Here is a 24,829-nt window from a genome sequence, read left to right as displayed (position 1 = left end):
TTTTTTTTGTTTTTTTTTTTGGGTTTTTTTTGGTGGTTTTTTTTTGGTTTTTTTTTTTTTTGCTTTGTGATTTAAAGAGATATAATATGTTTGATCAAAAGCAAGTAATTTGAAAATTGATTTTTATATTTGGATTAAGGTGATAAAATTCCCAATTTTTTCATATATTTTAAAACTACAAGCACAGGAATGTCAAGCCAGTGGGAGAACCAGCAATGGGATGTGATTAGGGTGATTTCTGGCCCGTTTCTCATCATTCTTGGAGAGAAAGTGGTTTTTTTTTTACCCCTATGAAAAATGGTGATTTTCTCTGATAAATCTGTTCCCTTTTCAGTTTGGAGGCTTCTTTGTTGCAGAAAGAAATTTGTAACTCAAAGTAGATGCTCTTTACTTAAACGCTTCTCTATTGGAAAAGCATTTTTCCATAGAAATAGAGTTTCAATAGGAAAATTTGCAGTCAGCTGTTCCACACTACAGGCAATGCTGCTCCCCCTTCCCCTCCAAAGGGTGGTTTCATACAGAACCTGCACTTCTGCACATCCATACCAGTGCTGTGGTTTCATAAGCACATTTCCCTATTTTGAAATGTTTTCCTGTCTCCTGTTTTTGTGTAAAACATCCTCACAAAGAGGGAGGATGATTAATTGGAAACTCCAGAGGAAACTACAAAATCAATTTCACTCAAAGAACTGTCTAATGCAGAAACTAAACAAATAAAAACCCCCAGAGCATTATATGGGTTTTTTCCCTATCCTTATTCAGTCATCAGGCTTTTAACCGTTACTTGGAAGATTTTTCTGACATTAAACTATAACCTTTTATATTTCACCTTATTAGTGCTCTGCTGCACATTATCTGTGAACACAACAAACAATATTACAAAAAATAGCTGAAAACTGTCTTGATGGAGTGCAGTTATTGGGACCGCTTACACCAAAAGGAGTTCTGATCCCCAAACTCATTGTGCTTCTTTATGAAATTAATCCATAAGATTTTCTGCTCATAAATAACTGTTAAATGACTGAACTTTAAAACATAAGACATCTTATGCGCTAAACCTCATGGAAGAATAATCTCTTGATAAATTTAGTTTTAAAGTAACGGAAGCGTGGATGATTGCAATTCTATTTTCAGACATGCACGATAAAACTTTTCTGTTTTGTTTGTAGCAAAGCCAGTTTAAGCCAGGACTTCCAAATGAAGATGGAGATGTGAGAACAAGCAGGGTTGGTGGGGTGAACAGCCCTGGCCCTGGGTTTGGAGGTAGTTTTGTGAAGATGAACCCAGATTGTGTGAGATTAAATGTGAGATTTGAGCTGGTTGGTGCTGATGGCATCACCAGCCGTGTCAGAAAGTCTGGAAGAGCAGGGCCTGTGTCTCTGCTCTCCACCTGAGCCATCAGAAGCAGAGAACACTGAAACCATCAAATCTGGGATCATCCTGTGTGCGTTGGGTCAAACAGAGGCAGTGATGTCTGTGTTATCCAGGCAATACCTAAATAACAGATACAAGTAGGCCAGCCACTGAGATGTGTTTTGGGTATGTAAGGAGAAAATAGATAAGATAAATCAGCAGAACTCTTTTCAGCCACTGTGAGGCTAAATGTGAAGCATATGAACAGGGATTTCCCATTACTTTGTTAATATGAGCATTCAATTTAATTTCTATTCATGTGGGAGAATCATAAATTGTAAGAATTGAGAGGATCAGTAATGCTTTTAATGGTCTGATCTTCCAGGCTTGATGTTCTTCTTGCTTGGGCCTCAGGGCTGGCTTGCAGGCTCTCCTGGGAGTTTTGTGATGGTGTTTTACACAGCTCCCTTTGCCAGCACATCCCCTCAGGGAACAAAAAGGTTAGGCAAAAGTCAGACTCGAGGACCTTAGGGGTGTTTTCCAGCCTAAATGATTCTGTGATTCTAAGTCATGCTGAAGCCCAAGGCTGCAGTGCAAAGCTCCAATCTGCTCTGCTGTGACCGTGTCTTCCAGGACATCCTTCAACTTCTTTGCAGCTCAGTGACTTGGAGAAAAGGGAGAGGCACAATTTCCATAAAAGATGGTGTGGATTAACTTTGTCTAGCTGCCAGGTGCCCACCAAGCTGCTCTCTAACTTCATCCTCCTCAGACTGGATTAACCCACCCTAGATGGCTATTAAGCAGTCTGATACAAAAAAGAGGCACTTGGAGGGTGTGAAATATATCCTGGAGACAGGGACACGGGGAATCTGTGAAATGCTATCCAAATTTGCTTTTTTTCCCCCTCCACTTAATTTCTCTCTTCTTTGTCTGACAGTAGAGATAGGCTGGAGAGAGCTGGGGTCTAAGATAGCTCTTCTGGAGTTAGGAGCTTTGGGAATAATTTTGGAAGGAAAGTAGAGACAGGGAAGAGTGTTTTGGAGCCAGGCTAAACATTTATGAGGGGAGAGAGGAACAGTGCTATCCCACTCTTAATTGCTTTTAAAATCATTGTGTGCTTTGTTACAATCTGCAAGACAAGTCCAAGACTAGAATAGGAAAGTGGCTGTGAGCTAGGACAGAGGTGCACTTTCAGCTCTGTTTTGGATTGTTTTGTCATGATCCTCCAGGAGTCATGGGTGCAACTAGCCCACATTTCACTCTACTTTTAAAAATATTGCCTCAAAACCACTTCTGCCCATGTAACTGCACAGTCCAGACCTCAAACACCCATTTAATTTGTAGAAACAAAATGTAAGGCATTAAATGTTTTCTAGAATTGTGAGTGTGTAGTGAGTCTGAGAGTATCAGGACAACCTGTGTGACCCTGCTTCTGGGAACAATGTGGTGGTCATTGACTAATTAAATGTATCCCGTTTGTTAAAACTGAAGGTCTATATTATGTTCCAAAGTAATTGTGTGCACTGGAAAGCTGTTGTAGAAGTGTTGGGGTTTGCCATGCACTGGAATGGAGCAGCCCCTTGGTCCATTCCTTTGCCATCATGTGGTTGGAGGTGGCTGGTCTCTATTTTTGAAAAGAGTCAAGGCAGAAGAAAAAATAACACCCCTCACACACCTTGCATCATATTCCACAATGGTCTGACTTTTGGATGGAGGACATCTCTCAGTCCAGATGTCCCTGCTCTGTCAGAAAAAAGCAAACAGGAAAATGTAGACATAGCATTCACAGGTACCTACAGGCACATACCAACACCAGAATTTTGGCATCACAATAAACAAATGGACTCATCAGAAGCCTTGCTAGGGTCTAAAGCATAGTTTATCTCTCTGAAGTAGACATTGAAAATAAGAGAGATGACTCATGCCCTAGCAGTGGCTATTTCGCCCTGAATGTGTAACATCCTGCACTTCTTTGGTTTGGCTAATCTATTCCAATCCATCAGAGATGCTAAATTTTAGTTGATTCAATCTATTCTGAGAATATGAGGCTATTTCACAAGAGTTGCATGTCCAATATATATATATATATATATATATATAATTTAGTCAAAAATATCTAGAATACATTATTTGCCCTAAGCTTAGGAACTACACTTTAGGATGGATAAAGATGCAGGTGGATGTAGAGAGGAGCAGGCAGTACTCATACATGGCAGATTAAAAATTAACAGATCTGATCAAAATCTTCCATTGCCTTGTCAAATTTGTATTTTTAGTTGAAATTGTCTTGAAAAAGCAAAAAGAAAATCAGAATGTTCAGGCAGTACATTCTGCATCATTTTAGGACCCTGTCAGGGTAGGTGATGTTATAACTCGTAGACATAATGTCATTCTGAGGACTCTTAACCCCAGTATTTATATGTATATAGGAAGAGGTTAGGTCAAATATTGGATGACCTCTCAGTGGATTTGCTGTTTATCACTGCTATTAGTAATCACACAATCATATCACAGAATGGCTTGATTTGGAAGGGACCTTAAGGATGATTTTTTTCCAACCCCCCTGCCATGGGCCATGATATCTTCCACTAAACCAGGTTGTTCAAATCCGTCCAACCTGGCCTTGAACACTTCCAGGGATGGGGTTTCCACAGCTTCTCTGGGCAACCTGTGCTAGGGCTTCCCCACCCTCGCAGGGAAGAATTTCTTCCTAATATCAAATCTAAACCTACTCATTTTCACTTTAAATCCAATCCTCCTTGTTTTACCTCTCATGTGCTTGTCTAAAGCACTCTCCAGCTCTCTTGGACCTGCTTTAGGAAGTTCTGTCAGCTCTCCCTGGAGCCTTCTCTTTTCTTAGCCAACTATTGTAGTCTGTCTTCATAAGAGAAGTGCTTCGGTTCTCTGACCATCTTTGTGGCCATCCTTTGGACCTGGTCTGACAGGTCCAAGTTTTTCCTGTGTTGAGGGATCCCAGATGTGGCTGCAGCATTCCAGGCAGGGTCTCATCAGAGCTGAGCATCTTTTTCCACTTGCTGGTCACTCTGCTCATGGTGCAGCCCAGGATATGGTTGGCTTTTGGGCCAACTAAATAATGAAAAAGTTATTTTTAGGAATAATGTTTTTTGGGTTGTTTTGGTTTTTTTTTTTTTTTTTCTTACAGGAAGTGCAAGCAAGTTCCCAAAATATGGAGCTAGTGCATTTTCCATGTAGAAAACACCATGCATTGATACCATCATCAGATATTGCCCTTTCACAGGCCACTTGATGTATTATTTTCTGGTTTGGTCATTGACTGTTTGGTCCCATAAGCTAAATTAAGCAAGGAGCCACAGCAGGGTTTGCAATACTAGGCCTCTATTGTATCCTTCCAGTGCATTGTGCCTCAGGCCCAGCTGAGAATTACCAACCACTCGAGCATGCACTGGTGACACATAAATGCGTGTTTGGATGTGGCCTGTTAGTAAATGCAATGTCCCCAGCAGTTTTGTTTGGATGATTATATTATTGCTAATTAACAGAAAATGTCATGACTTTTGGAATAGAATTGTTTGTGCAATGAGTTATTTACTCTGAAAAATCCTCCCATGTGAAAAGATGAGGAAATTGTACAGGGGAGAATGGGAGGGATACTTGGGATTGCCATGAGGTTCTCAGAAGCAGGAGTCTCATTGACATCAGTAGGACATAACCAAAACCACTCCTGGTAATGTGACTCAATCATATACCTCTAAAATCATCCATGTTCACCACTCTTTAAATGCTCCTCATCATTTGCTCAGATACACTTTGGGTTTTAGTTAGTGTCAGGAGAAATAAAGTTTAATTCAGCTAACCTACCAGCAAAATGTAGTAGCTGGAAGGCGGCAGTCTTGGTGATAACATTAAAAGGCTACTAGATATTAAAAAAAAACCCAACAAAACAATGAAAAATCCCTGGCTGCTCTGCATCCATTTTTCTGTCAGACTAATTTACATAATGGTTTAGAACATTATGTAATTCAAATCAAATCACTGTCAGTCAGCACCAGCATCCATTGCATCTTTTCCATGGAGCTATGCTGAGTGGCTGAAGTAAACTTCTTTGAAAGGAGCAGCAGAAGACAAAAAACTCGGTCTCTCCAACGCCAGAGGTCTGACCCACTGCCTATTGCAGTCACACAGAATATTCCCCTTGACTGACATGAGCTGAGGATTCACCCCCAGAACCCATGTAAGCTCTTAACTCTGATTCCTAAACTTGGCAAACAAACCCAGGCGGTTTTCAATCGCAAACAGGCAGAATATCCCTCCTCTCTGGACAGCAATAATCCCTCTCTGTCTCTCGGGGGGGGGAAGGGGGTCAAAATCTCTTCCATCAGAGTAAAAGAGCCACCAGCTTTATCAAAATAGTATTGCCAAATTTACAGTGCACTGAATAATGAATCAAATCTTCAACATATTCCAGCAAGCACCAACTCCCTGATAGATTCCATTATCCTTCCTGAGTCTCTACTGCCATTACCTGAAAAGATAATTTTGCCAGTGCACTTCTAAATCTGTGCCTTTTTATTTTTTTCTCTTTTGTATTTTGTTGCCAAAGCAGTGAAAATATTTGCCAGTAGCTGGGGCTCCATTAATACCAAAAATCATCCAAAAACCACAGACAGAGACCCTGCATCCTTGTCCAGGGTCACCCACCATCATAGATAGAGATGCTTTGCATGGAACAAAGAGGAGAATAAAATAGTAGTGACAAAATCTCACAGAACTGGTGTGAATGTCATTTGAGAGTTATTGCTGTGGGCAAGGATAGGTTTGTGAAAAGGTTATGTTTGCCTGGAATAAAGTAGGTGGGAGGAGGACAGAATTTTCTTGGCTAAGGCATAGGAAATGGATAAAGGTAGAGAAGGATGGGAAGATGGCTATGTTGGAGGTGTATGGATAGGGTGGAGTTTAGTGAAGAAAGTGAGTGATTTTAGAGCAAAGTGCTGCTGCAGACTGGCAGGACCTGCTGTTTCACCTCATATCAGCCAGATGCAGGAGGGGGACCTGCCACCTCCCACAGCTTAACTTTGTATGGTTTGAGTCTCTCTCCCCCAGCCTTTCACATCCAATTTTTTATTGACCCTTCACCTCAGCTTCTTTTTGTTGCTGTCCCTTGAAAGAAGGAAAACCTAAATAGCTTTATTCACTATTAAAAATGAAGTTTAGTTGTTATGTCATGTTTGTCTCTTAATTCACTGCTACCATTGTGAAAGAGGCCCTGGCTTTGCTTACAGAGTTTCATCCATCTCTCTTAATGTAAACATGTCAGTTCTGATGATTGGCTTTTATGAGTCTGTTTGTTTTCTGCTGATGAAATGTTTCTCTATAACTCGGATGTGAGGGGATCAGGAAAGCCTTACCTAAACTGTGCTAATACATCAGACAGCTTTCCAGACGTGGCTCCTTCTTCCCTAGAAGCATGCAGCCAAGATTTTGCTGTCTAGCCTAAAGCTGCCTTCTTTCTCTGGCATAGCCATCCCATAATGGCACCAGAATATATTTTAATAGCTGTTTTACAGCTTCCTTTATCCGTCTTTATGTCTTTACAAAACACTCTGTGAATAAAATGGACCAGATTTGATATATTTTATTCATGGGAGCATTCAAAGCACCTAGTGGTGTGAGCACTGTGTATTACATTTGGCACAATATGGAGTTTTCCTGTAGATGTCTTATTTCTTGTTCAAAAGCCAGTGACTGCATCATGAGCTGAAAACATCCCTCTTTCTTGGTAGTTCTTTCCAAGCTCTGTTGTTTCAGAGTAGCAAAGGAAGAATCTTTCGCTGGATCTGAAGACTGTGTAGTTTATTGTAAAATAACTCTGAGACCAATTTCTAGTTAATTAAAATAGACATGAAAACCTACTGGGTGCAAAGAATTATAATTCTCAGCAAAATATAGAGATCTGCATTGGTAACTATAATGTGCTCTTTCTCTCTTGCTTATTTATGTCATTTGGTTGCAGAGTAATTTGAAATAAAGACACCTGCGAAGAAAGCAGAATATTTTTAGCTCACTAAAAATATTTATTTCATCATAAGAGAAGACTTAGTGCCAGCATTTAATTATTGGCAAAAAATTTATGATCCCCAAATACCCTTTCAATATCAGGATGAAATATTCTGAATTCATTTCCTTTAGCACATGTTGGCTTTCTGAAGACTCTATTTTTTCAGTAAGTCATTGGAAATGTCAGAATGCTATGATTCTGATGAATGAGCAGCCAGCAAAACCCATTAAACTGGATTTAAAAGAAGATACTGCGTAGGCAGAGCTGGTTGTGACAAAAGACCTGTGGACCTGTGACTCTGAAGTTTTGTTTTGGATATTTTGTGCTGTTTTGGTTTGGTATTTCCCAACAATCTGGATGCAATGAGTTCTCTTACATATTTATTTCTGCCCCTGGTCAGCATCCATGGTGAGCAGGAGCTCTTGTTTTGGGACATGTGTTATGCAATGTCGTATCAACCTGCAGGTTGGCCTTGTGACACGGGCAGCAAGAGGAACTCTGGCTCACATCTCCTCCTGTGTCAGCTTGGACAGGTTTCAAAACTGTGCTTTGCCTAGGAGAGCTCAAGAGCTAAGCATTTCAGCCATTTCTATCAAAATTTTGTGGACTATCATCATTTTCCCCTGCAGACCAGCCATGGGAACCAGGCACTGGATTTTCCAGCAGCCCTTTTTGCACCTCCACCTTGGAGCTCACCCAACAAGATGTTTGTGGATAAACAAACATTTGCAGATTGCCTTCACAGGGTGCAAAAAGCTCAGAGTTTTCCAGCTCCCTGCAAGCTTGGTTACCTTCTAGGCTATTAGTTTAATACCTCAATTACACACTGTCTGCTGTTCATGCTCTGGTGTGAAGGTGCTCTTTTAAAAAGAAACATTTCTAGCCAAATATTCTGGATCCTAAGAGATCAATTCCCCAGGTGTGACTTCCCTGGGCAGAGCTGTGCTGATTTATGGCAGCTGGAGATGTGGCTGATTATATGTGTTAAGAACATGTGTTGCAAAAACAAGCATTGTTTGTGGTCTTGAAAAAATTATGCCTCTTGGAGAGAAACAAACCAAATATCATCTTAAGCAGAAGTAATGCGTGCGCTGTGTAAATTTTTTGAGGACTGTCTTAATGTGAACACACAGGCCCTCAAAGTGTGTGCTAACAGCAACTGAAATTTTTCAGTTAAAAGAGAATTTCCCATGACACCCCCTCACTGTAGAATGTGAGATGTGGTATAAATATAAGTGGATTAAGTCTCAGAAGGTTGTTTGTTTGTTTATTTGTTTGTTTGTTGTCAGTAAAATTATGAAGTGTGTCTCAGTTACCTAGACTCCTTTAGCTTCTTCATCTTTTTACAAAAAGTCTTTATTTGATCTGAGTTAAAAACAGTTCTCCATGCAGCCATTACTTCATGACTGGAATAAAATTTCTGTGGGTTCCCATATCAACTTTTAAATCTTTTTAAATCTTATTAGGTGTTTGTGTTTGTGTGTAAATTTATGCATATGAATGTATTAATCTAGACCAGTGACATTAAATTAGATGTGTCATTGCTGGGTTCTGTATTTCCCTAGCCTACAATTCTCATGTTTTGCTGTGCTCTGCAGGTCAAAGAAAAATGCCAAAGAGATTATATGGAAAAGGAGTGTGTGGGGGGAAAGATGACTGTGCTCCATGTAGTCTCAGACATTGAAAAAAAAACCATCCACATGACTCTTCTTGTTACCACAGCAGTTAGGAAGACAAAATCTTTATTAAATAACAAACATTTCTTCAACAAAAGGAGAATTTAAGGCTGTGGGATTAGTATTTTGTAAGAGTTTGGACTAGCAGAGCTGCAGTGCAAGCATCCCTCTCCCCAGCCCGTGGTCTGCAGTAGCTTCCCGAGTGGCATCACGGAAATCAGCAGATGAGGACAGTCCTACTCAAGATGAGCATGTGTGATGCCTTTAGCCTGCAAGACACTCTCACAACCGTGATCTTCCAGTTTGGTTCCTTTATTACCATTGCCAAAGGCCTGAAATGCAAGCTTATGAGTCCCTGATAAAACAGAGGGACTTGCAGGGCTTGCAGGTGATGTTCTGAGAACCTGAGAGCTATTTTGAGCTGGAGTGGCTGAAGCCTGTGACAGTAAGGTTAAAACTGCAATGGAAAACAGTATTTATCTTTCTGAATAAATACAAGTGCTAGCAAAATTTCTTTGCTCTCACTTCTTGCCACACCAAAGAAAGAATTCTTCTTGGGGCTTTATTTTCATATGCACATTTTGTTTGCATAACCAGTACATTTTATCAGCAACAAGCGATGCTAACTGGCCAAGCAAGAGGGAAATTTTCCTTCTGTGCTTGGTGATATCACAGAAACAATGTGTTTGAAGCCTTGTACTTCAAAAATATGCCTGTGAGGAATGGAAAAATTCAGGCTCGTATTGTAAATACGTGAGTCACAACAGCTATTATCTCTTAAGAAATGGCATTCGAGCTCTTTGATTCAGTCATTGATGATTTCCCTTTTTAACTTGTGGTGCTTTCTTACCCTTTCAAGAAACATCTGGCCTAACCCTGGCTATTTGTAGAAATGTTTGCAATTCACAGATTAAAAGAAATTAGGCATAGAAAGGACCCATGAAATTGTCCATTTCCTGAAAACATATGAAATTGAAAAAGAATTGTGCTAAATATATATATATATTAAAATGTGGAAGTTTATCTTATATACAATATGAAGACAAAACATGTCACAAATCTTCAATTGTAAAGGTGCTGAAACATACTTTTTTTTAGAGAGAAAAATTAAATAGATGGCTAGCAAAAACTCTAATGAAGTTTGTGTACGATTTTCCAGTTCTTTCTAGGCAGCTACCTTTCTGGAAATTGTAGATAAAATTGAAAAGATCAGGTTTTGACCTGTTTGAATTTGATTAATTTTTCTAATGAGAGAGAGCTTTAAGCAAAAATAATTACCTTTAGAAAAAAAAATTAAAACTTCTAATGCCGATTAAGCTTTTTGGGCTTTTTTATCTCCCTGACCATGCCCTGTTTGTTTCTCTTTTGAGGAAAAAATTCAGTAGTTCTGTTGCCAGAATGGCTTCTCTTGAAGTCTTTAAGGAAGTCTGAGACTGTGTGGACAAAGCACACATTTAGGTTTCTTTAGACTGGGAAGAGTGTTAACATAGGACAAGCATAAGTAGCTTTTCTTGCTTGCACCCAGGTTTCTGACTCAGAGGTAGCAACTTGTGTTTTAAATCATTTATGGACCTTTTGTCACTGCTCTGTGACTTGATTAGAAATTTCTTGATTCTCATATTATTAGAAAAAGCAAACAGTCATTCCCCATTCACTGCCTTGACAGAGCTCATCATCATCTGGAATTCAGCCTAACTAACAATGTTCTTATCTCCAGTTTAGAAACCTCTTCTCTGCCCTTCCAGCAGTCCTGAACAGCCACTGCCTTTTGTTGTCCCCCTTCAGCACTGAGGCAGTTTTCATTCTGGAGCAACAAAAATGGAAAGGACAAAAAAACCCTGAGAGAATTCTCTGACCACCTGTATTGATGTCATTTATAGTGAAAGTGAAATTCCATTTGCTGAGTCACAAAGCGTTGGGTGTAGGAAACTCGATTTGTGGGAAAGCTTCTAATTTCCTGTTTTTCAGCAGGAAGAGGATAAAACAAATGACATAGAGGGGAGAGGGGAAAGGAAAAAGGAGAATAAATCTAACAAAAGAAGAATGCCCCAAACTTCAGGAAGGCTAATTCATTTCAGCCCTGCTTGTTCAAACCAGCTGTAATTCAGAGCATAATGTACAAGCTTCAGTAAATCATTCCAGTGTGATAGACTGTGATCAATGACAATTTAATGAATTCATTTTAAAATGAAGTCAGAATAGGAGAGACAGTAGTTATTCGAAAGCGTCCTTTACTCAGAGAAATTGAGTCAATAAATATGCTCTTTGTCATGCAGAGTCCAGTTAGAGTCTTGTTTGCTAACAAAAATGCTGTCATCACAGAGCCTAATAGACGCAAACTATCTGGAACTATCCATTGTAAATAGACAAATTCCATCTGAAAGCAGAAAACAAACGTGGTGGCTGAACAAAGAGTGGGATCCTGCATGCGTTGCTGAATGAAATAGGGTAGCCCACCTCAAAATCTACTATTTTGTGTGTCACAAGAGTGTATTCTGATTGAGTATGAATGGCCTGGTGGTGGCAAAAATACAAGGTCTGTGTTTCTTCTGTGAAATGAGTTTTAATTTTTGCGGAGTGAGGGCTTCTCTCGCTGGAAAAACATGCTTCTAAAGTGACTTTAAATTGCAAAATGTGGCTTCAGTGGATGGATTTGTGCAGGCTGCTAGAACAGGAATAAGCTTCATCCTTTTTCAAACAGTAGTTTTACATTAATTTTCGCAGCTATCCGTGTTGTTTAGTGCAGATACACGAAGGCTTTTTGTTCAGATGTGCTTTTCACGCTTGGTTTTATTCATGTAAGTTGAAGAGATGGGACAATTCTTACTTGTTTTCATTCAGGCAGAGACTGGAAGTGTTAACATTGAAGTACCATCAGGACAAGATTATCAAGCTTTACAGGTTTGGGTTAGAATCATAGAGTAAAAGAATATCTTGAGCTGGAAAGCACAAGGATCATCGAGTCCAACTCCTGGATATTCAAATTGGTCTTGGATGAAAGGAGCCTGGTTTTCAGATACGACAAACTGGCAACAGTGGCTGTTCAGCATCTTGGAAGCTTGGTGTGCTTTCATGAAGGTCCCAGAGCTTTTCCAGGCACATCGGAGCGTCTATCATCCTTCAGATTTCAGGGTGTGGAGGAAAAGAAAACGTTCAAAAGTCCTGAGGAGATATCTTGAAGATGGTATTTCCAATCCCAAAGGAAAATTAAAATTATATTACAGAAGGCTAAGACAGAGATTATGAAGATTTTTTTATGGGATTTAAAAATCTAAACTTGACCCTTCACTCTTTAAATTTGGAATAGAACAGCTGGGGCATTTTTAGATTTTGCATCATGTGGCCAGACATCGGCTGATTTAAATCTGCCTTGCAGTCATCTTAGGAACATTGTTCATCCACTCCCAGAGCTGCATTTTCAAAAATGAGTTAGGAATCTGAATCTCTGTTGCTTTCAATGAAATTTAAGCTTGTGTGAATCTAAGTTACGTCTTAGTTTGGATTTAGGATCCCAAATGACTGAAGACTGAAGAATATTCCACAATATATCTATAAAGTCTGTTTAGATTTGATCATGTGTGATTTCTTATTGAAATTACAATTTCAGTCATTTTTGTTTTCCTTGATGTTCTATTAACTGCACAAAAACAGATGAAGAGCTTCCTGATAATATATATCGAGTTATTGGGGGTTGAGTTTGGTGGGGTTTTCTTATTCTGCTGGCTTTGTTCTTGTTTTCCTCACACCACTAACTTTTGATAACTTTTTTATTTGTTTCAGCTGTTTCCACTACTAGGAGTAAAGACCAGTAAAGACAAAGCAGGATGAAAAGATGGCTGACTTCTTGTTACCACCGGGTACTAACAGCTTCCACCGGTTCACGCCCGAGTCCTTGGCTGCCATCGAGAAGCGAATTGCAGAGAAGCTCGCAAGGAATGCCAAGCAGGAGTACAGAGAGCAGCTGGGCGAGGAAGAGAAACCTCAGCCTCAGTTTGACTTGCAAGCTTGCAAGAAGCTGCCTGATATCTATGGGACTGTTTCTCCAGAGCTCATTGGGGAGCCCTTGGAGGACATTGACCCTTTCTACAACGATCGTAAGGTGAGCACCAACCTGCTCCTCAGCCTCTGCTAAAGCGTGACCTCTTCTATGAGTGCTCTGCTTGTTATCTTTCTATAAATGTAAAAATACTTCTTTCCCAGATTAAGGATCAAAATGTGGGCATGAGCAGGGCTCCCAGAAAACATCTAAGCAGGAGGGCAAAGAGCGATAAAAAACATAATTTAAGCTTGTGTGTTTTCAGATAACCCTGAGAATGAATATACAATATCTGAAATGAGCAGAGCAGTAGCTGAGTTAATTTAAGCCAGAGGTTTTTATCTGCCCTATCTTGCCTTCTGCATGAGCTGTGACTTCACAGGTCTGTTGTTTATCACTTAAGCCCCTTAATGTTAAGGGCTTCTGGGTGACTTGAGCCTTGTGCGAGCACTCTGCACAAGAGCAGGAGGCACCTTCACAACCATTCCTGGAGAGCAGCAGTTCTGTTCCTGCTGGGGAAGAGCAAAACTCCATTTAAGATGACCAAAATAGAGCAGAAGGGAGGTGTGAGCAGCATGTGCAGTGCTGGCACTTTGCAGAATGGTGAACTTTGTCCCAAAGTGAGCATCACCTGATGAGGGATCACGTGCAGGCTGGACCAAAGCCACAGCAGTGCAAACAGCTTCTGTCAAAAGGCTGTTGACAGCAGAGCTGGGCTGGTTGCTTACTACAGTTCATTCCCCTTTCCAAGCATTTCACGAACCAGAGGATAAAATAAAGCTTAGAAGGCCTTTGTATTTTTAGGCAGCTTCCAGTTTTTTCAGGTACTGCTGTTAGTGATTTTGGGCTATGCTATTTCCTGTAAAAAACAAATTAATATGACCATAATGGCACTTCTATTAAAACAGTGTAGAGGTAGGTGCTAGAGCTACAGAATAAAAGTTAAATGGATAAAGAAAAACAGATTACTTACCTGGAAGGGCCAGAATTAACTTACCTTTTAATTTACCTGCTATCCCTGGGCATAAGCAACAGGATATAGATTTGCAATTTTAGTGCCATGAAGTTTTTAGACTCAAGGTGCATTAATTGCTTAGATTTTATATATTGTGCGTCTCAATTCTGTCTCTGAGTGAATATTAGTTCCTCTATGACTGGTGGGGCATCTTCAGAGCTCTGCAAATTGTGTCAGCATCCAATTCACTTTTGTTTTGGGTTTAAGTTAACTCAGAGAATTGTTTTTCTCTGGCCATATTAATCTGAGCACAATGAGAGTGCTTCAGTGCCAAGGTCAGATCCTAGTGTGGAACTGTGCCTCCTACAACTTTTTACTTGGTGAGACAAAATTGAGAGCAATAAAGTGTTCAAAGTAGAGAAGTTGGATCAACAACATGGTGAGATTTGCAACACCTGGGAAGAAGAGCATAACATAAATTCTTCCACCACATTTTAGTCTCCAGGTAATATTTTTTTAATTAATTTTTAAATTAATTTTTTAGTCTCCAGGTTATTTTTTATTATTTTTAAAGGTGATTCTGCTCTCTTCCCAGCCCCATGGTAGAGGTGATGGCACAGGACTCACTAAGGGTTGAAGAAAGAAAAACTACTTGGGATATTACAACAGGACAGTCAGTTCTGTAGGGAAAGCCTTGGACAAAACTTTTCACCAAGAGTGAAAGGGGGTTTTGGGAGAGGGGAAAAGTATGGGATGCTAGCAGGAGTTTCCCAGTGGGATGTGGGCTGGCAAAGCTGAGCATAAATGCAAATACTGAATGTTCTCATTTCCTGTTTTGTTTTCCAGACATTTATAGTACTGAACAAAGGGAAGACAATCTTTCGATTTAGTGCCACTCCTGCCTTGTATATACTTAGTCCTTTCCATCCAATCAGAAGAGCAGCAATTAAAATTTTGGTACATTCATATCCTTTCTGTTGATTTTCCTCCTCATGTATTTTATATGGGTTTTAAACACAGATGGATGGAAGTCAGAAACCATTTTATTTCATTAAGCTGTTTTAAATTTTTTGGCTGAATTTGCCTGCACAAGCAGAAATGCACTTGGATTTTTGGGTTTGTTTCATTTATATTGTTATGTGAGCTATAAAAATGACTGTATCATACTGCTGGCATCAGATAATGTGAATTGCAGTGGAGAGTCTGGGGAGTTTATTCAGGATTAAAAGACGGGAAGGGATGATGATCTTTACTGAAGGGAAAGTGGGTGTAGTACCTCAGAAACGAAAGCAACCAGGGGAAATCTGCACTGATGGAGATTCCAAGCACTTCAGCAATCCCTCTGTGACACTGCAGACATGATTTAATTTTGAATTGCTTCAGATCAGAATTTTTTTTTCTCTGAAACAAAAGATTTCAAAAATTGTCTTGTTGATTCTTCTCTAGTTTGTTTATTTGGCTATGTTATCCGACAAGGAAAAAAGGCACAGGCTGTCCTTCTGGACCTTACAATGGAAGGACAGTGCCTGATTTCCTGTAGCTCTGGTTCTGAAGTCATGCAAAACACACTGCAGTGGTTGGTTTGGGCTTGTTTTCTTCTTTTTTTCACACAACAACAGAAACGTTCTATTCTGATATAGTCCTATCTCTCTGGAAGGCCAAACTGACCCAAATGTTCAGCTTTGTGTGAACATTACTAAAAACACACCTTTTTTCATGACTTGGCTGCTTTCTCTAGGGTGCACATGGGAGACCAGGCAGTGATAATTCAAAGGCTTCACATGCTGTTCTGATTATCCCGTGATGTTTTAGTGATGGAAATCCCTCGTCTGCAATGCTCATGTCCATCACAGAGAATGAATAAATATTAAGTAGGTAGCATCTTAGAAACATTGCTTAATTATCAAATTTCAGGGAAAGCAAATAGGGAAATAAATTAGATTCCCACTTCACACAGAGAGGAGAACAAAATGGTGATACTGTAGATATTCCATCAAAAGGAAAAACAGGTGGAGCTTCTGATTGTAATAATTCTATGCAAAAATGACTATATGTTATCAGCCAATATATTATTATGGTTACTAAGAATACACTGTAGAATTCTGCAGCGAGATGAGCTGGTGGATCAGATTATGTGTGCACACAATGCAGCACATGCAGCTGCATACCTAGAGCTCAACCAAGTTTTTTAGGCACAGTTACCTCAGCACAGCCTTGCTGAAGTTAATCAAGGTCAATGCAATTGCCCAGGTATTGCTAAGGGAAGAATATGAAAAGTGAGCTTCTTAGAAAGAAATTGAGACTATTGCCTCCAGCTTTGAAGGCTTGCTCTGTCTTTTCTTCCCTTTTTTCTGCATTGTCTGGTGAAGCCAAGAGGTGACAGGAATGTGTAGCACAGGAGCTACATGCCCTTGGTAGCAGTTGAACAGAAGATAAATAAGCAAGAAATCCATATCACATTACTTCCAAGGATAAAGACCACAGAGGACTGCATTTAAAATATCTCTCAGGAAAGAAATATGGTCAGATAAGGAGTGTAAGATTTTCGGAGTAGCAGGTCTCAATGCAAACATAAGTTTAGCTCCAGAAAGACAGAAATTATCACCTTGTGTTAATTTGTTGAGAGATAAATAATAATGTCAAGAGATCCCACGGCTCAGCCTTTGGGAGGCACAGGCAGGAGAGAACAACTCCAGTCCCAGTGAGACAACGAAGATCCTGAATTAGGCACTGATTTGTTTTCTGTCAATAAAGACCTTTTGTATCAACCTGAAATACAAAGGCCAAGTGGCAGAGCAGGCAGTCAATATCCCAGGCAGAAAGGAGCCCGAACCCGCAAGTACTCAAGCAGATAATATCACAGACATGGACCTGGGAACCAGATCTATCCTCTTGCGTGACTGTAATCAAGCAATCTTTATTTTCCCCAGGGCAAAAGCCTGAAAGGAGCATTAGCAAATGGTGCCCTGTCACGTAAATATTTGTAGCAGCTTCTTTAGTGGATGCCATATTTCAATTTCCAGCCATTGAGTGCACCATGAAGGCCAACAGTGGAACAGAATAGAGAGGACAGAGTAAAATATAAAGAAGCTGTGGGGGTCACATTTCTTGGTTAAGTAGTTGTATGTGGAGCTCTTTCTCTGAGATGTCTGGCAGGATAGATGCTATGTGCTCACTGCTCATCTAGCCAAGACTGTGAATTCCAGTCTTTCAAAAGTACACCTTCCAAGGGCAAAAACTTCCACATCCTCCTAGTGATGTTTATTACAACTAATAATGTATCTTTAAAGCCCTTCTAGGTATTTCTCCTCTTATTCAGAATCTGTGAGGCCTCATGGATGGTCCAGAGACCACATGGCTGCCCAGAAGGTGGCCCTGCTCCACTCCTGTCCCAGAGCACATGAGGAGTGCAGGATTGTATTCCCAATGGGATGAGCACGTTTTGTCTTCTGCATCATTATTAGCTGTTATTAACATTTTTATTATCAATCTCCACCTTCTAATGAGATGAAATCACTGGCAACATTTCTTTGATGCCTTGTGTTTAAAAGACTCCTCTTAGTTCTTCTTGCCTGCAAGCCAAGGACCATTCTGTGGTGTCCTTAGTTTCTCCAAGCAGTTTGCTAGCCTATATAGAATATGTAGCAATTGTAATTTCTAGTTTTTCTAGGTTTTATAGCCACTTTTTCTCACTTTGCCACTGATCCAGGCTGAAGGTTTGGCAAAAATGACCTTCCTTGGTGCTAGAATTATGGATTCTGGTGCATCAGAAAAATAAAAATAATTTTCTTACAGAAGTTCCAGTCTTTGTGCATATTTTCTGCTTGCAGCTTTCCTCCCATCTTATTTTGCACACTTGCCATAAGGCAAAATGAGATCTTGTGAGCACCAATTAAACATTCTATTCATTGGGAGTAACCTTTGCTTGCACATATTATATGTAATTTGGCAATGATCACCTGAAGAGCCTCTAGTACTCAGTCTGCTAATTAACAATTATCCATCATAATGAAGTCTAGAATAGAAGTATGCTGCGTTGGACTTGATATCTTTGTGCTAGGAGATAAAATTTATAACTTTTAGAATCGGTTTCTGCAAAGGCTATTCTGTAACCTCAAATTGGAAATAATAGGTTTAATTTATTGCAGAAAGGATCTTAATGAGTAGCTTAGTATATTTAGTTTGTAGGCTTTGGAAAATTTGATTTAATAGCAGTTCTAAGATAGGGAATGGACAATGCTGCTAATACAGCTTATCTCAGTTTTATCTTCTTTGCTTTGTCCTTTCCGAGTAGATCATCATCATGGACTTTTTCTAATGCAAACAATTGCATTTGATTTCAGGTAGGAATGCTAATTTTCATTCTGTGGGGATTTCTGTTTTCTCTTTCTAATTTAACACAGACCACTAACTTTGGTGTATAACCAGCTGAATTGTTCCATTCTTTTATGTTCTTTGTAGTTTTCAGCTTGGTCATGAAACCCAGATTGAATTTGTAGTGTGTTTGTTGTCCCAGAGCTGGCCCTTAACATTTTCAACCTGTGTTCTCTGGTTTGTTCTCTTTGGTGCTTGAATAAGGAGGTGATGACACCTGCCTGTAAGTGAGCATTTGGGAGAGCTGTTAGATTCAGTTTATGTCACAAGGAAACAGGCATGTAGAAATCAAACCAGTGACTCTAAATTCCAACATAGGAGTTTATTTGCTTGGAATGAAAATATGCTGTTTGTTTGACATGGTCTGAAGATAGATCTCTGCGTTCCTGTGCTTCATCCACAGCATTTCACTGGAGTTGAAAAAGTAATCCGGTGTTTTCTAGGCTAGCTGGAACTTAATAATTTTGTTAACAAGAATGACAAAACTTATAGAAATACATCTGAAGCTGATTTGAGCAAATGTGAGCAGGTATCAGTCATCCTTCCCACTCCTTCAGTAGGAGGTGTTGGCCCAGAAGTGGAAGATGTTTGTGAGATGAGCAGTCCCTGTGAGTTCAATTACTGCTTTCTGTGGTGGCCCTGGGGAATCTGCAGGTTGGTTACTGCCAATTTAACCTTGCAGTTACTTATGTGGCCCATTGGAAAATGTTCCACTCTGTATTCAGCAGAGATTTTGGCTCTGCAAGAGGATAAATTTAATGCAAATATTTCAGGACGTAGGTTTGAAGCTAAATCCTTCAATCACTATTCTCAAACAAAAAAATAACACAAGCAAAATCAACTACAGAGGTGAAATAAAACCAAACCAAACTTCTTTTTTTTTTCCTTCATAAAAAAGACAAAATAAATATATTTTTTGGTTTTACTTGTATTCCCTGGGAAGGGTCCCTGCCTATTGACTGGGTAGCAGGCTGTTTTTCCTTTGCCTCATCTTCTGTAGTTAGATTTTCCTGGTTGCATGCAGTTATTGATGCAGGAGAATCCCATCATATTTTGTAATTTTTTTACAGAAAGCAGCATGTGCTTTTAGGAGAGCTGTCCAGTGAATTATGTTCTCAATTTCAGGAATTTGATTTAGGGTGCTTTTTATGTTTATGGGTTCAGCTTAGCAGCAAAGAGTGTGAACTGTGCACTTGGGAGATTTGTTTTAGCCTCCAAGTAGGGAATTGGTCCCTGAGCAGAGACAGAGAGCCCTGCCCAAGGCTGGGCCTATTTGCCCAGCAGGTTTGCAGACCAAGCCTTAAAATTAGTGCTCTGAAACTCATACTTGCTTTTGGTGAAACTTTATACTGAAAGCGAGACCTCAAGCCCATTAAAGAGATTAGACAGACCAGATTTGTAACTTTACTGCCTGAGAAATGTTTCAGGATAAAAAATGAAGTGGGAATTTGCAGACACAGGTTTTTCGGTGGATACTTAAATGAGACTAATCCCTCTTTTCATACAAAGTTGTGCACCTATGCACATTGTCATCTGACCAGCACAGCTGTAAATTTGGGGTATTGTGCTTTCAAAGGACTGCAGAGTCAGTACATTTGTTTACTGTATAAAGAATGATTAAAAGATGTAGGAAAAGAAAAAAAAAAAGCAGGGAAGGTTCCCTCATTTTTCTCTGTTCATATAATTATTTGTCTCCTTATGCACTTGCAAACAAATGCATATAGTTCTTGAAACAACTTACAAATTGTGATTGAGCTGTCACATCTTGTGTGAAAAGACAAAAATTTATGAAGTCTTGTATCAAATACGTTGTTTTCCTTAATTTGCCTATTTACATTGTTCAGTATGTTTATTATGTGCACTATTTTAACTAATTGTGTGTTCATGGCACAATCAGAGACTCCGTCATGGAATAAATATGTTGAGTAAGTATCCTTGCTGCTTTACAGCTGTCCCACCCTCACCTCATCCTTCCTTTTGTTGTGTTCTTATTTGCATCTTGTTTGCTATTGTCTCATTTCTTTCTAGCAGTACTGACTGTGGTGTCTGCATTCTCAAAATGGTTTTCCAGGTAGTTGTTTCAGCCTGTGAAAACTCCCTTAGTAAGCAAGCTAAACATTTTTAGTCCATGAATTTCATGCTTATTGCCAGAGGCACATTTTTTGCTACATCTGGATGAAATAACCTATTGAGGACAGCCCTGTTTAAAACTTTTCAGCCTTCCACAGTTCTCATTCAAGAGATTTGATGGTTGGACACATCAGAATAGGCTGATGGAGCTCAAGCTGAATTATTTCAGAGAATATTTCTTGAACTGATTTACCTCTATCCTTGGTCTGAAACTTAATGGATGCAAAACTTTCTTTTGGACTGAGCACAGCATGAGACGTGCTCCCCTGTAATCATTGGCAGGAATACTTTATGAACATCAAATTATCTGGGAACATTTCTATGAGAATTCCTGTCTTTTTAGCTTGACAAGCCTTCAGGAAAAATAGCAAAGGCGCTGCTTGAAGTGGGTTATTTTTTGTTGTTGTGGGTTTTAAAATTAATTTTAAAAGAGGTTAAGAGGCTTCAGTGAAATGAAAACCCATTTCATTTCTTTAAGTTGCTTAAAAATATTCCTTTTAGAAACAGATACCAGATGCACAAGCTAATCAACCTACAGTGCATTAAACAATTATTTTGGCTCATTGAACCAATCAGAACCCACTTTTTATTTTTGACTGACATATGATAAATGCCATCTGCTGCTTCATAGCCTGGTGGTTGGTCTACTCAGGGCTGTAAGAAAAGACAGTAAAACGCCCTTATTTAGGTTCCACAAAATCATGCAGGACACATCTTCTAGGCCATAAATTACTAATTATAGGCAGCACTGATCCAAATATTTCATCCCATCACAATACCATCCTAATCCCAAGATGTTTCATGTATAGTGTGGTACCCTCAAGTATGTCTGTGGTTGTCCTTTCCCCTGATGCTGTCCTTCTCCTATTGAAAATTTTCATAACCATTGCCCTGATGTTTTCTGCTGAGTCATGGACATCTCATCCACGTGATCATCTCATCAAACTTTGGACACTTGGTGTACAGCTGGAAATTCGAACATTCTAGAGGAAAAACCCAAAAATTATAATCTTGTGTCTTCTGCAAGCAGGAGAATGTGGATGATTTTATCAGTGCATCAAGCAGAGCATGCAGAAAACACAGAACAGAAATGTAGATGGACTCATGCAGCATGGAGTGAATCCTTCCATGTTTCCTCTTCTCCTGTGTCCCCTCATATCTCTCAACTTTTCCTCCTCAAGTGCATATAACAAAACCAAAGTCAAGAACTTTGGAGGAGCAAAATAACCCAATGAACTGTAATTCAAATTGATTAATATTGGATTTGGAGAAGATACGTTTAATCCGTTTTGTTCTGCTATTTCAGAGACTCACAGGGGATAGAAGAATAACCTTGTTCAAATATTTGTCCTAGATCTTCCTTTAAAGCATTTTCCTTACCATTTTGAAAAAAAAAAAAAAGGAATCAGTTCAATATTCCCCCACTAAATTTTTTTTAAGAGTCCTGACTTTCGTTGTTAAAGAAGCTGTTCAGTTGCTGGAGGACTTCGCCTGATCCATTTAGAATTAGATGATGATTATACAATCAATTAAACCCATCTGACATGCAGAATAAATACAAGTGCTTTATCATTTTAATGAGCTTATGTACTGTTAAGGATTTTTTTTTTTTTTAGTTCTTTGCATGTGTTTTCTGTGTGTATTACTAAATACACATGCTTAAAGAGACTGTCACATGCATGACCTATATTCGAAATACCAGGGCAAAGCTAAATAGGAGCGGTGAAAATGTTGGGTACAAGATAATGCTCAGGTATATGGTCAAAGAGGAGCTGTGAGACACATTTAATGCCCACTGCTGCACCCAAACTCTCCTGCCAATCCCCATTTTAAGATGAAACACACTGAGATTTTATAACATGTGAATAGCACTACCATGTGACATGATGGCAGGAGGGCAGGATATCTGTGTATTTGACCAGTTGCAGTTCAGTAATACAGCTAAATATATTTTATGCATAATGTTCTTCCTTATATTGCCACCTTCAATGGCTCACACCTTTTTTCTACCAAACAGGAATCTGAACTGTTACAATTTTTTTAAATGTGTGATGGCACCAATTGATGTTTAGGCGCTGAACAGAAAACAGAAGCCAGTGTTTCCAATGACAGCCCTTCACATCATGATTTATGAGATTTGTGTTTTAATGGATTTGAGGTGCTTGAGGTTTTTTAATAGGCTTTGGTATCATCTGCATCTTCATAAGGAGAAAAGGGGTAGGGAATGCCCATGGTAGACACTAAACATTTATTTCTTTTGTTAAAATATGGCCTAGAATATCCAGTCCATTGGGCTACGTGTCTCAGGCAGCAACATATAAAAAGAGCTTTGTATGCCCTGAACTCTGTCTCTGATGGCAGGTAGAGCCCTAGGTGAGCACAGATCTGAGAACTATAAATCAGAGCCAATTCTGTCCTCCACAGAGATTTTGCTAAATTTTATTACAAGTGTCATCTTTATTATGAAAGGTAAGATCTATGTTCCAGCCCAGATCGTCACAGTCAAGAGGCTGTCGGTAATAACTTAATTTACCAGGGGAAAAAAAAACAGGCTTGTGCCTCCTTTACTGTCAGGCAGGTTAAAATTACTACATACAGTAGTCATGTGGGAGTTTTTCAATTCTTTTTTAGTGAGGGCATTTTGTTGTTTGATTCTTAAGGCTGGTGTGATTTGCCAGGGTTAGTGAAACACAAGGAAATTTGCAAGACAATTACCCTTTATAGCTGATGAAAACAAGTGGTAGCATATTTTTAATCTCCAAAATGTCTTGGGCAAGAAGAGATGAGAGGTATGAGTGGAACAATCACTGTCCTTCCAACTGGAAAGACAAGGAGTGTGGCATAATATTGCCCAGAGAGGTGGTGGACTTCCCATCCCTGGGAATGCTCAAGACCAGGTTGGATGGGTCTCTGATATTCTGGTCTAGCGGGAGGTTTCCTGATCATTTCAGGGAGTTGGAAGGAGATGATTTTTAAGATCCCTTCCCACCCAAACCATTCCATGATTACTATTTGCCCACTGGATTTGGCAGAGGTTCAGAAGCCCCATAGCCCAGCTTAGAAGTGTAGTGTCTGTGCTTGAATTAATGAGTGAGGATTCATCAAGGGACACCCCATACTGAAAATTATCTTCATTCTGAGACTGTCCCAAGTATTTTGCTGTTCCTTACCTGTTCCTTGGTCCACACACAAGGCTGTTCATTCACAGCCCAGTGCTGCAGCTGTGACTCACATGAGCAACCCCAGAGTTGTGCCTCTGCAGTTTCAGTCATCTGCTGCTTGCTAATTCTCTTTCTTCCTTGGCCACTCTGTTCCCCAGGTACACTTTCACTGGCATTTACACTTTTGAGTCATTGATAAAAATATTGGCGAGAGGATTTTGCATGACAGAATTCACCTTCCTTCGGGATCCATGGAACTGGCTGGATTTCAGTGTTATTGTTATGGCGTAAGTAGCACTCCTTTATATTTTTCAAGAGAGTTATATGCAATAGAACTTTTTAAATGGTTGTCTCGGTGTTCTTTTTTTTTTTTTTTTTTTTTTCACTCAAATTTTACTGAAAATGAAAAAAAGGTTGAAGTATATTAGGAATGAGGATTTTTATCCTGAGTGGTTTCAGAGGAAGAAGTCAGAGAAATTCTCAGTTCTGTTCTCTGAATTCATTACACAATTTTGGAGAAATTATTTACTCTCTCTGTGTTCCACAGAGAGAGCTGTTTGTAAAATACCTGTAATAATATCTGCCTATCTAATGTAATTTTGGGAAGCTTCAGACCCCTGAATAGAAAGTGTTGTAAGTGTGACTGAATACCCACGTATTTCAATCCCTATTTATACTCTATCTATCCATCACATCATCAGAGCTGTTTTCACGTCCCTCTTTTCACAAACCCTTTTCACCTGGAAAGTAATTACTATTTTACTATAGAGAATTAATTTGTAGTCCTCTGAAACTTGCTATATATCTTGGAAATAGAAATTTGGCCCCCAATATTTTATCCCCCTTTAGCTGTATGCTTCTGCCTAGATTGTTAGAGTTCATTGAGGACACGTGGGGTTCTGGTGCTGTGAAGAAGGTGATGGATTTGCAACATCCAGACAGCTAAAAATACACAGGGGTAGAGAAGCAGTCAGCCAGCACTCACAGGGGACTCGGGGTCAGCCCAAGCTCTAGCCAAAGGCAGAGGTCTGACACTGACTGTACTCCAGCTAAGATAGAATTCATAGATTTCTTCACAGTCACAAAAGAGAAAATTGTGCAAAGAAC

At 39.5% G+C, this 24,829-nt stretch overlaps 1 protein-coding gene across 1 annotated transcript in view; it reads left to right on the top strand.

Moving 5' to 3' along the window:
* SCN5A (sodium voltage-gated channel alpha subunit 5) overlaps positions 1 to 24,829 on the top strand; it is a 217,582-nt gene that overhangs the window by 27,235 nt on the left and 165,518 nt on the right. The window contains exons 2-5 of the mRNA XM_077789465.1: positions 12,847 to 13,165; positions 14,904 to 15,024; positions 20,269 to 20,356; positions 23,881 to 24,009. Coding sequence (XP_077645591.1) covers positions 12,899 to 13,165; positions 14,904 to 15,024; positions 20,269 to 20,356; positions 23,881 to 24,009 — 605 coding nt within the window. The 5' untranslated portion in view covers positions 12,847 to 12,898. The remainder of the gene's footprint in view (positions 1 to 12,846; positions 13,166 to 14,903; positions 15,025 to 20,268; positions 20,357 to 23,880; positions 24,010 to 24,829) is intronic.

The sequence above is a fragment of the Lonchura striata genome, chromosome 1, assembly GCF_046129695.1.
Source record: "Lonchura striata isolate bLonStr1 chromosome 1, bLonStr1.mat, whole genome shotgun sequence".
Taxonomy (NCBI): domain Eukaryota; kingdom Metazoa; phylum Chordata; class Aves; order Passeriformes; family Estrildidae; genus Lonchura; species Lonchura striata.
The sequence above is the reverse complement of the archived record's forward strand: the minus strand, read 5'-3'. Positions and strand labels throughout refer to the sequence as shown.